This window comes from Anastrepha ludens, chromosome 2, assembly GCF_028408465.1.
Source record: "Anastrepha ludens isolate Willacy chromosome 2, idAnaLude1.1, whole genome shotgun sequence".
Taxonomy (NCBI): Eukaryota; Metazoa; Arthropoda; class Insecta; order Diptera; family Tephritidae; genus Anastrepha; species Anastrepha ludens.
Window position 1 is genome coordinate 119,076,703 of NC_071498.1, and position 16,897 is coordinate 119,093,599.

Consider the following 16,897-nt stretch of genomic DNA (forward strand, 5'->3'; position numbering starts at 1 on the left):
AAAAAAAAAATTGTGACGTGTACATGAAAATCGCCGATACACGTGTTTTATTTTTTATCCCCTTTCCGAAAAAGTATATTTGGTCATAGGACAGAATGTGTGTAACGCGGTGTTATTTATTAGTACTTAAAGATTAAATTTATTTTAATTTTTCTTTACAAAAATTAGTATATAAGAAATCTCGTGACCCAAAGTACAATGAAAAAAACAATTTGCTCCACGGTAAAAAAAATCTTGTAAAATAAAGTTGTAGTCATAGTCTGTCTGAATTTCGAAAAAAAAGTATGCGTTTTACGTCCTAAATGTCAGACCTTAATTATGGTTACAAAATTTTTTAATAAAATTTCAAAAATACAGCTTGACAGACTATAGAAAAAACAGTTTCGAATATTAAAAAAAAACCGCATCAAAAAATATTACAAACTGTATGAGTTATCATGCGGATCGTGCCAGAAATAGTCGTTTCGAAAAAACGAGTTTAAACTTTCAAGTGCATTTCACTCGAGTTCAGCTGCTTCAAACGAAGGACAGCTACTTGTGCGCATCAAACTCTAGTCGGGCTGTTACATTTTCTGCGATAACTTTGTAAAGGGTGTTTTTTTTAGAGGTTAGGTTTTCAAGTTGGCACTACTTTTTTCGTAGATGGTCTTTTTGACAGCTGCCACTTGATTTATGCTCAGTTCGGTTTGCCATTTCATAATGAATAGACTTACACCTGCACAACGTTTGCAAATCGTGCAAATTTATTACGAAAATAATGGTTCGGTTCGCGCGACGCATCGAAGAAAATTTTGTTCAGCGATGAAGCTCACTTTTGGTTGAATGAGTATGTCAATAAGCAAAATTGTCGCATTTGGAGTGAACATAATCCACAAGCCATTGCTGAGACGCCGTTACATCCTCAAAAAGTCACTGTTTGGTGTGCTCTATGGGCAGAGGGAATCATTGGTCCATATTTCTTTAAAAATGAAGCCGGCCATAATGTTACAGTCAATGGAGAGCGCTATAGAGCCATGATTAATGACTTTTTCGTGCCTGAATTGGACGATGTTGATGTGGACGACCTTTGGTTCCAACAAGATGGCGCTACATGCCATACAACCAACGCAACAATCGATTTATTGAAGGAAACTTTTGGTGAGCGCATTATCTCGCGCCGTGGACCTGTGGCGTGGCCTCCAAGATCGTGCGATATAACACCGCTGGACTATTTCTTGTGGGGCTATGTGAGGTCGCTTGTCTACGCAGATAAGCCCGAGACGATTGACCAATTGCTGCAAAAAGTGGTCAAAAATTGGGCCTCTCGGCTGGAATTTATTCGAGCCAGCCGCGGCGGCCACTTGCCCGAAATCATTTTTAAAACATAATGGCAAACCCTTATCTTTATAATAAAGCTAAATTCTTGGCCATAACATTAAATTATATACGTTTTATTTCATCTTGAAAACCTAACCTCTAAAAAAACACCCTTTATTTGGGGAAGTTTTACGATCGACTTCCACAGAAATACGCCTAAAACTAAAAAGAATAATAATCTGTAAAATAAAAAATCGAGTTTTAGAAAATTCGGGACGTTTGTAGCCACTTAAGAGGTGTCCCTAGACTATTAATTTTTGAAAAAACTTACATTTAACTTTTTCAGCTTTCAGTTCGCATATTCACTTGTATTCACTTTTGGTTGTTGTTAGTGTTTAGATTGAGTTCAAAGCGTTTTCATGGCCTCCTAAGGTAACTCATTTAGGTAACGATATTTAGTGTTATGATATATTTGGAGACATCAAATGGCTTTCAGTGAGGAGTTTGCATTGTGGGTGCTGAGTTGTTTGGATTCTTATTACTTAAATTACGATTATTATTATTTTACTTTAGCACTGCAGTTAAAAAGAAGTTCAAATTAAACTTAAAATCTTTAAAAACAATAATAGCTGAAGTTTATTAATAACTGTGAAAAATTTCCTTTATTTTCCGAAATTTAATTACACTAGTGGCACTTAAAAATTGGATTTTGTGATTTTTGTTAACTCTTATAAAAAAGAAAAGAAAAAATTAAAAAAACGCTCTATGTACCATTTCCTTCTTCTTCTTGATTCGCGCGATAACCGTCAAAGCATTTTGGCAGATTTTAACAAGATGCCCAAGAGCGCGGTATAAACACATATTAAAATTACAAATACGCTTTATGACAATTTACTATGACTTTTAACTAAAAAAATACAACAAGTTTTTATAAAAAACAAAAAGCTTCCAACAACTGCCACTGCTTGCTGTTTCAAATGACCATTGCCCAAAATACAGTCAAATACCCATTGTTGCTTTTGCAAAGTAAGGCAAATACTTCGCTCACAATGGAAATAAAAGGGTCCAGATGCTTGTGCACTGTCACTTAGTACAACTTGGAATTGACCCATATTTTTAGGTTAACTGAAATCTGCTCTGTCAATAAATAATAAAAACGTGCTATTATTATTATGCGAACTGTTTATTTTTTTTTTCTTAGTAAAAAAATAAACAATCAAATTTATGCATACAAAAGCAACACATCTGAAGGCAATAAATGATATGAAAAAGTTAGACAAATTAAAATACCATTTTCGTATTTTTTCTTCTTTTTGTTATGTAGTGTGCTTTGGGCCATTTATGCGGCTAAAGATAAAGTAACGGTTACAAATACTGTCACATACAAATGCAGGCATATAGCTGCACTGGTGGTCCAAAAATAGCAAGTAAGCTGAGATTGTCCGTAATAAATAATAAATTTAAGATGTGCCCCAAAAACTGTTACAAGTGCTTATGTACAGACATGCTCGTAAATTTGTTATACATACGTATAAGTACATACATATGTATGTATGTTATCTCATTTTGCCGCCTACGCACGTGTGCATAAGTGTTTATATGAAACATTTTTGAAAATACAATACTTTAAATGACCAAATGCAATTTGCGTGATGCGGTTGCTGCAGCAAAGACATATTAGGGTTGTTCACAAATGCAAATATATGAATAGGAGGGAAAAGTATAATATTAGTTGCGTTCGATAACACAAAAATGTGTATCGATTTTTCCTAATTTTTGCAAGGCCTTCTTTTTCTTCTTCTTCGCCCTCGCCATGGTCTCTTAGTTGGAGTCGGCCCCATCCAAAACTCATCCATTGTATAAAAATTAAGAAAGCGAAATGACAGTTAGAGGCTGGAGAGACGCTTATTTTGTGCTGGAGAAACTTTAGCCAGCAAAAATTATCCATCTCGAAAACACATGATCTGAAAGCATATAACTGAACTTTTTGTAAACTAATAAGTTAATTTTCTGTGGAATCTGATATTTGTGTACTGATTCGATGGTTTGAAATTGCTGTTTAAAGGCAGATACTATGAAAAACGGAAACGTTAAAAAAGTAGAGTTTATAAAGTTCTGCTAAATATAAGCCCCAAAATTAAATGTTAGTAACCCTAATGTTATTAGGCTGCCGTTGTAGTCGGGAGTGCGTAGGTTCGAATCTCCGTGCATAAAAAAGCAAAACTATAGAAAAAGGATAGGAAATTCAAAAATAATATATCGATGTTAAAGAACAAATATTCCACTTATGGATAAAATAATAGAATCGCAAAATTTTTACCAGTTTTGACTACTTTTTTTGTTGACTTTTTATAAAAATGTAGTGATACTACTACAAATATCATTTGAATTAAAGTTTACAACTATGTACCAGATTTATAAAAATTAGAGAAACTTACTTCAAGATTTCGTGCTTTTTAATCGGCATTTATTGACGGGAATTATCGAGATGGGAGTGCATTGATCAACTTACTTGGACTTTTGGCGTTGAAGCATCACACTTAGCCACTGTACAACACCGTCCAAAAACCGAGAAACAATCGATACGGTGCGTTAATTGATAGCGACAGATCGCCATGTGACATATCGCGAAGGAGAAGCATCTTTGGGTAAAAGTGGAACTAGCACATACTCAATATTGCGTGAACCAGGAGATTGCATCAAGAAGATTTGTTGCCTTTGGATACCGCGTAATTTGACAATTGCTCAAAAAGGACTAGTGTCGATTGGTGTAAAGGACTGTTGAAGAAATTCACCCGCGGTGGTGCAAGGCACATGATTACATCGTAACAAGCGACGAATCTTGAATCGATGCATTTGGGCCGAAAACAAAACTACAATCGATAGTATGAGTCTTCCAAAATGAGCTTAGTCCAACAAAAGTTGTTCGCGCAAGAAGCAAATTATGGCCTGTTTTTAGGGAAAAGCTAGTCTAGTCGCCACTGCACTTCTAGAAAAACTTAATGGGGGAGCCTGGTTTATGAGGTCTAAAAATTGCATCTCTTTGCGATTTTTTTTTAAGGAAAAAATTAATTTAGCACTGCAAAGTATAACAAATTTTTGTACTGGTTAAAATAAGTTGAAAAAAAATGTTTAACATAGAAATTAGTAGAGCGCTGCAACGCTGGAGTTTTCAACTGGCGTACAAGATACAGCTCGTATTTATTATCTAAGCAAAAAATTCAAATGGATTTCTAATTATCATGATTTTTTATTCTAGATGAACTAAGAAAACTGAGAGAAATTCCAAAATTTCAACTTTTTGGAGGTTTTAAAGAAAAAAATGTCTTTCTATAAAAAAAAATCACTTCAACTTGGTATACAAATCTTGAAAATTTTTTTTTATCTATTTTGTTAGTTCAAATAGAAGAGAATTTAATACTGAAGGGAACAAGCTATGATTCATTTCAAAAGGTTCATTAGTTTTTTTTCATTCATGTACGCCAATTCAAAGAAATCATAAAAATGAAAAGTCGAGAAAAGAAGATAAAGTTTGTACTATAGCTGTCCGGTCACAGCGTAACTACCTAACGCTCGCCTACCTTTGGTTTTGTATCTACGGAAATATTGAGAATTAGGCTCTGTAACTTTGTTTGAATATTCTGAAATATATTAGGAATCGCTTAAAATGAAAAAAAAAAAAATTGATTTTTTTGACCTTATAAACCAGGCTCCCCTCTTAAAACAAACAAATTTACAGTGGTGCACAACCATTTTTTTGTTTTGCCAGAAGAGAGTTTGGCCCATTGAAAGGGTATGAACGTACATATGTATGAATTTCTTTTTACTTATAGAAATGCATGTATGGGTATGCTTCTGTTTGTATCAGCAACCGCTGTGAAATTGCTTGCTTAGCCGTCTGCTGCTGTTGACAAGAATCAATTTGTTACAGAAATCCAAAAAATAAAGCCAATGGTGAACATCGGACAATAATGAAAATGATGTTGCAGGGAAATCTAAAATGTAAAAGAGTTGTAAGGCAGCAAAAAATGTGAGTAAATTCGAAAGATTGAACGGATTGGCGGGTTCAATACCATGGCCTAAATATGGTACGAATAACATATTGACTTTGCATCTCGATTCCCAAAGATTTAAGGGGTTAGGGGCAGTCAGAATTTTCAAAAAATAAAATTATTTGGTTTTTGCATTTTCTTAAAGTATAACACCTTAAAAATATTGTGTGAAAATGTGAGTCCAACAAATACTTTTCGAGGTATTCAATAAATAACAAAGGGCGCACGGGAGTGTTCGCGAGCAAGTTGCTAAACTTTAAATGCGTTTTTCGCAAAACTATGTTCTTTGAACTGGCCATCAATGTAACTGTTTGAGGAGGAGCTGGTTTGCACCCCCTGTGTACGCAATAAGCTTCGAAATAAAAAACAAGCGCTAACGACTGGTTAACAACTTTATTACTTGGCGATCGCGGTAGAAGTGACCTTCTAAGTTGTCGCAATATAATTTTAAGTTACACTTATGTATGTTGGTACATACTCATGTATATGTATATAAAAAGAAGTAAAAGGAAATACAAAGAATTTTGGTACATTACAGTTGCAGTTATGATCACGCCATTTAGTGATGCAAATAATTAAAAATACCAATTAGTGACGCGAATACCGAAGATGACAATTAGTGCTGCTGCGAATACCGAAGATGCCAATTAGTGCTGCTGCGAACATCCTCCCCCGTTGGAAGGTGTAAGTCTCCAACCGCTTCAGTTTCAATAGGGAGCACGGCAATTTTTCCCACAGCTCGCTTGACTAATCCATTGGCAGTGTAGATGATGGCGATACGAGCCACACCATCGGCGCCGCGAATTAAACTCTCCACGCGTCCTAGTCGCCATTTTAGTGGTGGAAGGTTTTCTTCTTTCAAAATGACCATGTTTCCAACTTGAACAATCCCAGTTGATTTTCGCCACTTAACTCGTTCTTGCAACAGTGAGAGATAAGAACTGCTCCACCTTTTCCAAAATACCTGCTGCATATGACAAACACGCTGCCATCGGCTTAAGCGACTGATATCGAGGCCGGTTACGTCTGGTTCAACGACGGATGTAAATGGCGCACCTATGAGAAAATGAGCCGGCGTGAGCACGTTGAGATCATCTGGATTCTCTGAAATTGGACAAAGTGGACGAGAGTTAACTATTGCTCCGATTTCACATACAAGAGTACGAAGCTCTTCGAATGTCAGGATTGAGAGGCCAACAGTGCGGAGAAAGTGAAATTTCGCTGACTTAACAGCCGCCTCCCATAATCCGCCAAAATGTGGTGAACGAGGCGGAATAAATTTCCAAGAGATGCCTTCCAAGTTGCATTGATTAGTGACTTCAGTGTTATGGGAATTGCTTGAGAACAATTGACTTAACTCTTGCAACTCGTTTTTAGCGCCAACGAAGTTCGTTGCATTGTCTGACCAAATGGTGTGCGGTTTGCCTCTTGTGCAAATAAATCTTTTCAAAGCTGCCAAAAACGATGATGTAGAAAGGTCCTGAGTAAGCTCCAGATGACAAGCCTTCGTGCTGAAGCAGACAAAAACACATATGTAGCATTTAATGGGTGGCCTGCTGCGAACTTCCGACTTGTGGTAAAATGGTCCACAATAGTCGATGCCAGTGGTGAAAAATGTTCTGTTAGCCTGAACCCTGTCGGCTGGAAGGCTTCCCATGATATGCTCATAGATGATTGGTTTCAAACGGAAGCAACGAATGCATTTACTTATAACGCTAGCAACAGTCTTGCGTCCGCCAATTGGCCAATATTGCTGCCGAATTGAAGCCAGTACGCTCTGCGGTCCAGCGTGTAGATATTTGCGATGAAAGTGGTCAATTATTGCGTTTGTGACCGGATGATGTTTTGGCAACAAAGGTGGATGTTTTGCTTCAAAGTCCAATAAAGAATTTTGCAGACGTCCTCCAACACGAAGAAGCCCAAATGAGTCGATAAACGGATTTAATGAGTGTAGCTTACTTGACGAATTAAGTTTCTTGTCAAATCTTAGCGCCTTGAGCTCAGCTGCAAAATGAATTTGTTGAATGTTACGGATTAGCAAATGTGTACCCATTTTAATATTCAGCGGAGTCAACGGTTGACCATCAACGCGAGTACGGTGCGGTTGGCAAAAATAGTAAATGTAGGCAAAGATGCGCTTCAACCTTTCAAAGGAGTTGTGGTACTTGCAATCGAGTGTTATGTCTCGTAGTTGAGAAGCAACTAAGACTTTACGTCGCCGTTCGGGTAAATCAGTTAACAAATCCAGGAGATTAGGCCAATTCGATTGCCTTCTTGATAAAAATTGTGGACCACTTCTCCAAAGTTCAGAATTTAGTAATTCTTTGGGAGTGCACCCCCTCGAAAGAATGTCTGCCGGATTCAAAGAAGTAGGCACATGATGCCAAGTCATACCTTTGGTTAGTGTTTGTATCTGGCTAACTCTATTTGACACAAAAATGTTGAAATTTGTTGGTTGTTCGCGAAGCCATGATAGAGTGACCATTGAGTCTGACCAGCAGTGAACGGTGTGAGAATGTGGAAAATCTAGTGAAATGGGTGCCACCAATTCCGCAAGCAGCAAGGCTGCCGACAGTTCTAATTTAGGAATAGTTAAACTCTTCAGAGGCGAGACTCTCGACTTTGCGCAAAGTAAGCATGATTTTGAAATACCATCACACTCCGAACGAATGTATACACATGCACCAAACGCCGCCAAGCTTGCGTCGCAGAATGCGTGAATCTCCCAACTAGAATTAGGCGTCAATACAAAGCGAGGAAATTTAAAGCTGCTTACTAGACCAAGCTGTACACAAATGTCGTTCCAGGTAGTTTGCAGCAACTGAGGCAAGCTTTCGTCCCACTGTAGTTTTTCCTTCCAAAGGATTTGCAGGAAAATTTTTGCTTTCGTAATGACTGGCGAAACCAAGCCAAGCGGATCATAAATTTTAGCAATATGTGAAAGTATCGTGCGTTTTGTCGTGCGTGCGTTATTATCAATAGGCGAAAATGAGAATAAGAAGTTATCAGTTTTAGGGTCCCAGATGAGGCCAAGAGTCTTTGCAACATCACTTCCATCGTGGAATTTAAGAAGATTTTCGCAATCTGAGTCAAGAACACCTTGCAGCGCGCCATCCTCATTTGAGCACCACTTACGAATGTTGAATCCTCCACGCTGAAGTAAACCTTTAACCTGACGTCTGATCTCAATCACTTCTTCTATAGTATCTCCGCCTGAAATGAGATCGTCAACATAAAAGTCTCTCCTCACGATTTTTGCACCTATTGGAAATGACCCTTCTTCATCGTACGAAAGTTGATGCATAGCTCGTATTGCAAGAAAGGCGGCAGATTTTGTTCCGTATGTTACAGTGTCTAACTTGTATACCTTTACCTCATCGAGTGGGTTCTCGCGCCATAAAATGCATTGCAGATATTCGTCTGGAGATGTCATACGTACGCATCGGTACATTTTGCATATATCTCCGCACAGAGCGAATTTACGAAAACGAAATTGTAAGAGAGTTTTGAACAGCTTTGCTTGAATAGTTGGACCCGCTAGCAAAAGGTCATTCAACGAGTAGCCTGTTGTTGTTTTTGCGGAGCCATCGAATACGACGCGAAGTTTTGTCGTTGTACTGTCAAACTTTTGCACGCAATGGTGCGGTAGAAAAAATGTTTTTGTTGTTGGCCCAGGTGTTGCCAGTGACATGTGGTTCAGCGATATGTACTCACTCATAAAATGAATATATTGAGTTCTTAAGTTATGATTATTTTCCAATTTTCGCTCTAAGCCTTTGAATCTGCGAAGAGCACGATTGTATGAGTCGCCAAGATCGCTAAAGCCTGTTTTTGTTGGCAAACGCACTGAATACTCTCCCGAAGTAAGTCGAGAGAAATATTTCTTGAAATGCTGCTCGCACCAGTCATCTTCTTTAGATGGAGGGGGAGCAGAGTCGAAGCAATTCTCTATTTCCCAGAATCGTTTTACGATATCGTTCAATGAGTTATTATGTTGATGTTCAAATACGTTTTTGCTGCAGGCAGCGAGGGAGGATGATTGTTTGTTGGTATATGAAACGCCACCAGCGACAACCCAGCCCAGTCGAGTTTTTTGCAGTAATGGCAAATTACTAGCAATGCGTATTTGGCCAACGCACATCAAATCAAAAAACAAACCCGCGCCGATGAGCAAGTCAATGCGCTGGGGTTTAAAGAATAATGGATCTGCTAGATTAATGTTTGACGGTATTATCCATTCCGAAGAAAGGCTGAAGTTAGGTCGATAATCTGTAATACTAGGTGTGACCACAGCAGTGAACGAAGTGTTGTAGCCTTTATCTTGTGACTGTGCGAAAACGTCAATCTCTTTGTCGGCAACAAAGTTTGATTCGCCGATACCGGAAATCAAAATTGCAGATTGTTTGAATGGAAGTTGCAGCATATTTGCCAAGCGAGCGGTTACAAAATTTATTTGAGAGGCCGAGTCGAGAATAGCACGACATGGAACGAAGTCACCTGAACGATTTTTGACTGAAAGTATAGCTGTAGCAAGCAACACATTACTATTGGCGCCCGAATTTGGGGCTTGAGCGACTGTACTTGAAGTTAACGATGAAATGAGTGTTTGCTGTGAAGGGGCTGTAGCCTCAATTGTTGGTAGGTTTGAAGACGGGGATATAGACGAGGTATGCGGGTTCATATGGAGAAGCGAATTGTGTTTGCCTGGGCAATGACGACAATGCCCAGACTTACACCGTTGTAAACTATGACCCTTGCGTAGGCAATTTAAGCAAAGTTGCAATCGCTTAGCTTCTTTGTAGCGCAAATTCGGCGACAAATTTACAAATTTTAAACAGCTATTTATGTAATGTTCTTTCGAATCGCAAAGTATGCAAAAGCTAGAGCTACTTGAGGATGCTACCAAAGCGTTTCTCATACCTTTATTTGCATTCGAATGTTTACCGATCTGATTGCTAAGTGTTTGCGTAGCACCTTCCAAATTTTCCATAATTCGGCACCGCTTCTCCAGAAATGAGGTCATTGAATTCAAAGTTGGCAGTGTCTGCATGGGCAAGTCCTCCTCCCACTTCTCCTGCGTCTTCTGATCGAACTTTCTAGTAACAAGATGTATGAGCAAACCATCCGATATTTGTTCTGGTGTTGCCATGGTGTTAAGTGCACGAAGATGGGAATTAAAATTGTCGCACAATTCGCGCAAACGATTGGCTGAACCCTTATCAACACTCTTCAACTCGATAATCGCCCTAATGTGAGCCTGAAAAATAAGTAATTTATTATCAAATCGATTTTTCAATAGGGCAATGGCTTTGTCATAATTCTCCTCAACCGGTTCTAGCGAGCAAATTGTTTCCAAAGCGGCTCCTTGTAGACTAGTGCGTAAATGTTGGAGTTTCTCCACTTTGCTTAACTCGAGGTCCTTGTCAATAACGCTACTGAACATGGCAAAAAAATTAGGCCAGTCAATGTACGCTCCACTAAATTTCGGTATTTTCAGCTCAGGAAGGCGAGACTTTCTTTGCGATGAGAATAACGTTGCCGGCGATTCTTCCAATGCGAAATGCCTAGCAGTCGATGAATGTCTTACGTTTGTCTTCCGATGCGAATTGAGCTGACGCGACAGCTTTGCCTTGACTTCTAGGTACACGTCGAAAAATTCTGCTCGGCCTACTCCATCTAGTTCGCGTGGATCAGCTTCTTCGAGAATAGAATGCACGTGGTCAAAGTTGTCGTGAATGCTTTCAACGTACTCCATGTGGACAGAAAGTTCAGCTTCATCAAGTTCATCAAGACGATGCGACGACAATGTTTTGTTTAACGCAGTTAATTGATGCTTAATAGACGCACTTTTCCTTTTATTAAACGAAATTGAATCGGAGCTGTTGCCCGTTGCATCGGATGATGTGTTGTCGATACCCTTTTTCGATTTGTTGCCCTTGGGCATTTTGGCAATACAATTAAATGTGTGCAGCACTACAGATGCGAAAAAATAGGAGTAGCTGTATTATCAGCAGATACCTCCGTTATGCGGTTATGTACTGACGAACGAATTAAATTGATTTACAGTTTCAATAACTGCACTCAAAACTTTGCTTGCGCGCAAATGAGAAAAATTTTATTTAGTTAAAACTCGAATAGTTATAACGCGAAAAGACTTGCACGCAATGAGCAAAATTTTATTTAGTTAAAACTCGAATAGTTATAACGCGAAAAGACTTCTAACCCGATCACGTCGGGGTCACCAATGTTTGAGGAGGAGCTGGTTTGCACCCCCTGTGTACGCAATAAGCTTCGAAATAAAAAACAAGCGCTAACGACTGGTTAACAACTTTATTACTTGGCGATCGCGGTAGAAGTGACCTTCTAAGTTGTCGCAATATAATTTTAAGTTACACTTATGTATGTTGGTACATACTCATGTATATGTATATAAAAAGAAGTAAAAGGAAATACAAAGAATTTTGGTACATTACAGTTGCAGTTATGATCACGCCATTTAGTGATGCAAATAATTAAAAATACCAATTAGTGACGCGAATACCGAAGATGACAATTAGTGCTGCTGCGAATACCGAAGATGCCAATTAGTGCTGCTGCGAACAGTAACTTAGAAACCGTTTGATGGATTTCAATAAAACTTATACAGCTTTTGAAAAACATAAAAAACTCGTGCCTGATCAAAGGATTTTTTTTTCAAAAATTTCAATTTTTTTACATTTAATGCCAGTTTTTTTTCTCGAAAATCTGAAAAATATTTCCTAAGGCCACCATATTGTTAATTTTGAAAAAAAGGTTCGATCGGGTACAAGATTATCTATTAATAAAACTAGTTTCTTTTGTCCGATTGATTTTAGATGAATCTTCAAGGACTTGTGATGTTCACCACAAGGGAGTTCTGGAAAAACGGGCTCCACATAAACAGTGATAACTTGTACAATTATTCATTTTTTTTTTTAATTTTGTTAAAGTCAAGTCGAAAAATGATGTATTAAAGCTATGTTTTTGTTTTTTAAAATAAATCAATTGACTAGCAAAAAGAAAAAAAATATTGAAAATCATCATTTTCTCAGGCCTCTGACTTAAAGAATATTGGTATTACAAGGAAATCTTTCAGAGAGTTTTCTTCGCTCTAGTCGCTCTGGCCAACATGGGCACTTAAGTCTTTATATGTAAGTTATTTTTTAAAATATTTTTTTCAAACCTTTAAACTTTGCACAGCATTCATGTAAATTAACAAATCTTAACCAGAATTTTAAATTTTTATGAAAGAGGCGATCGTATTGGGGCTTTCAAATCGCCAATTTGCCAAAAATATTAAGCGAAGTAAAAATGTCAAGAATCTTTATGTGAAACAAGAAGCCTCCTATGCTAAGAACTACAAGGGCAGAACTGCGATGGCTTTGACACCGAAGGAAACATGCAAAATCCTTAGGATTGCATCGATTTCCGCCCTTTCCTCGCATTAAAGGTTCCAAAAAAAAAAAAAATCAAAAAACAGCCGTGAAGGTGGCTTATGGTATAGAGAGTAATATTATTCTTGTGCCATAAAAGCCAATTTCCACTCATCAATAAAATGACTGTGGCTAATGATCTGTTGAAGATTAGCTAAAGAGGATAGGAACTCGAAAGGAACGGAAGGTGAATTTTTTAGTTTATCAACATCTTTTGCAAACTTCATCCGAAGATAAAGGTGAATGTTTTATGGTAAGTGTCCGTAAAAGCTCAGAGTGGGTTACAGACATAACGAATAATGTTCTAGATTTAAATTTGCTCTTTTGAATACATGTCACATTTAGCAAATATATGAATGCAAATTAAAAAGAAGCTTCTAAAAACGTGTTGGTAATTTCAACCAAATTTTCTCAACACTCTGACGTCATGGAAAATTGTTGTGGTCAGATTCGTACTCAGAACAGCAAAATGATTGGAAAATTACTTGCTGATCCCAAACAAGAGACAAAAAACTTGCAGACTTGGAATGGAGCTCAAGAGCTTTTTTTGTATGGCGCAGTACTAAGAATTAAATATTTTACAACACCGGTCAAGCTATAAATTTCGTTTTTCGAAGCGTAATACTGACAGATTTTCAAGCTTGCGGGATGAAACGAGCTGTTAATTCGAAAACAAGCAGATATTGCAAACGAAAGTTGGTTTCGAAACACCAAAATTTCAGTCAAAGTATCAAAACTTTGATGTAATTAATTGTTTTTTTTTTAATATTTTTTTTTATTTGAACAAATAGGAAAAGACGAAATTGAATTAGAGAAAAAATGACACAATTTACTTAAGTAACTGTAATTTTTCTGTTCAATAAATGTTTAGAGCTATACTGTATTTGGACTATTGATTTTCAATTATGAATTTTATTTCAAATTAATTGTGAGATTCATCTAAAACTAATCGGACAAAAGAAATTAGTTCTATTTAGCTTTTTTTCAAAATTAACAATATGGTGGCCTCAGGAAATATATTTCAGATTTTCGAGAAAAAAAAGTGGGAATTAAATGTAAAACAAAATTGAAATATTTGAAAAAAAACCTTCTATCAGGCACGAGTTTTTTAAGTTTTTCAAAAGCAGTATACATTTTATGGAAATCTACCAAGCGGTTTCTAAGTTACAGTGATCACCTGTTCAAAAAACACAGTTTTGAGAAAAACGCATTTAAAATATAGCTACTTGCTCGCGAACACTCGGGAGCGCCCTTTGTTAATTGTTGAATAACACGAAAAGTATTTGTCGGAAATTTTCACACAAAATTTTTAAGATATTATATTTAAAGAAAGTGCAAAAAAAATCCATTTTTTTTTTGAAAATTCTGACTACCCCTAATCCCATCATGAAAAAGGTAATGTGCAAAATTAATCAGCCAATTTCGTTTTTGAGCAACTTTTTAACTTTGCCCATGACAGAACCCCTCCGAAATTAATTTTTCTTCCATTTGTCATGCCAATACGGAATCCTCTCCGTCCAGACTGAATTATTTTTCATCGGAAAAAATTACTCTCTCCCTTTCATCTTCGTGAAATTGATATTTTTCTGCAAATGTCAATCTGGCCTGTTGGTGTCGTGTGGTTTCCCGAACATCTCTAGTGCTAAGTTTTGGCTATCTACCACTTTTCTTAATACATCCGTACTTTTCTTTCAAATAGAAGTAATGCAGAACCACACATTTGTCCCAGCTCAAATTTAGACAAACCTTTAACGTGAATAATTTCCGTCATACAATCAACGAAACGATATTGGGGCATTTTTCTATTATTGCTTTAGTAGATATCATCGTAAATGTGTATAAATCATCCAATGGTATGATAATTTGCGCCACCTTGTATTTAATTGATGAGTGCAATTGATATTGGTTGCAGGCATAATTATAAAAATAAATACATTCACACATACATACATAAGTATGACAAAGCAATAAAGTTATTGTGCATTATTCTTGCTGTGATTTATTCAGCTTATTTATTACCATTTAGCTTCACCAGAGTCATTATATGGAGCTTAAAATTTATATTCCGTGACGTAAGGATTTGCATAATCATCACGATATGACTTAATTTTAATATCGTGTTATCTTTTCGCTCATTACTAGGTTCAGATCTCTTATTTTTTTTCATAAAAAATCAATATTATTACAATAAAGTGGTGTTATGTATATCTAAGCGTATTTGTGTATTAAAAAGTACTTCTATTAAGTGCATTTATTGCTATAAATTTATATGTTTGTGTATGTATTTATGTCAGTGCTCAACTGTACTGTAAGGTTAAGGCTGAGCTGTGTTCAGCTGTAAGGTTAAATTAGAGTTGCCATACCATAACACCATAACCTTAACTGTAGTTTTAGCCCTAACGATATTTATTGTCATCTATTATTGGTGTAAGCCATAAGTAGCTGATATTTATATTATGTATATTATCACTTATTTGTTCATTTCAAAAGTGCAGAAATTAAAAAAAGGGTAACACCATGATCGGTGACGAGGAAATGAGTAATTTATTCATTAATATAATGGCATTATGCCTATATCACAATGTAGCAAATCAACAATCAACTGGTTATGGCTACGGCGAAAAACCAACTCAATTAATCCAGTACTCAAAAGTGGCCATAAAAATAATATTGCCAATTATAGACCAATTGCCAAATTATATACGGTTCTAAAATTGACTTTTTTTTATTATGCTGCTAATCGTTTTGCAGACCAACACGGTTCCATAAAAAGCAGATCCAGTGTTCCAAATTTTGCAGAGTTTTCTGAATATTGTATATTATCTTGCCCAAAAAAAGTTCAGGTTGACACTGTATACTCGTACGCAAACGTTTTAAAAGCATTTGATGAGGTTAATCCAACTGTTTTAGTTTCCAAATTAAGGGCTTTAGGATTTCACTCCACTCTTTTAAAATGGATTAAATCTTGTTTCTCCTCTCGGAAATGTCTTGTTAATGTTGATGGAGCGTCATCTATTTCTTCTATTGCGCCCTCTATTGTACCCAAGGGAAGTATACTGGGTCCGCTATTTTTTATAATTTTTTTAGTGACATTTCTAGTTGTTTTAATAACGTAAGTATAACGGACTCTATAAATCTTCAATCTGTTACCACATTGGTGGTTATATTTAATCCAATAGAAAGAAAGTTATTGATCTTAGTGTGGTATTTGACTCTAAAATCTCTTTTCAAATACATTTGAATTGCACCACCGCAAAGTCTTATGCTGTACTTGCTTTTATCCGACGTTTTAGTTCGGACTTTGTTGATCCATATACCCTTAAGTTGTTATATATGTACTTGGAAGCGGGGATATGCCGTCTTTATCATATGAGCATATTATGCTTATTAGTAGGCTTGCACGAGTCCAGAGAGCTTTTGTGCATTACGCTTTGGGTTCTTTGAATTTCACTGATCCAATTCCATCTTATAAAAGTCGGTGCTTGCTCATTAATCTAAAAAGACTAGATATTATAATAGAAGGATTATTCTCTCCATCACTTTTATTTTCGCTTTGATAAGTGAGGCCATTGACTCCCCACTGCAACTCGAGAAAATTATATTCAATATTCCTCAGCGAAGCTTACAGAACCATGATTTTTTCTGGTTAGGAATAATTAGAATTAATTAGACTTCATCCCATTTCTACAACTTTGAGAAAATTTGATACGCTTTCTAATCATATTAGGTCAGATATTTCTTCAACAAAATACCACTTCAATGTATTAGTAATATTCTTTTCTTCTAAATTCTAAGAAATATTTCATTTTCTTTCATTAATTGCAATGAAACAAGTAATTATATAATTAATTATTTAGTATTAATATGTTTTCCATAGTCTGTAAGAAATACTGCATTTTTTATTTAAATGATTAAGTAAATAAATACAAATCAATATTTTAACCAATTTTGAAAATTCGCATTTCCCCTTTTGGAATATGAATTACTTTTTCATAAAAGTATAGTTCATTGTCTAACAAAGTCCATTTTGAAATTTTATAATAAAAAAGTAGAAAAATTCCACAAACTTAACAACCCAATTTCACGTTTTTTAACCGA

The 16,897-nt window shown here is 36.3% G+C and overlaps 1 protein-coding gene across 1 annotated transcript; it reads right to left on the bottom strand.

Moving 5' to 3' along the window:
* Positions 1-5,964: 5,964 nt before the first annotated feature.
* LOC128871951 (uncharacterized) lies at positions 5,965-11,292 on the bottom strand. The gene has a single exon (XM_054114156.1). It carries the CDS (start codon positions 11,290-11,292, stop codon positions 5,965-5,967), a length of 5,328 nt encoding a protein of 1,775 aa, XP_053970131.1.
* Between the last annotated feature and the right edge of the window lie 5,605 nt (positions 11,293-16,897).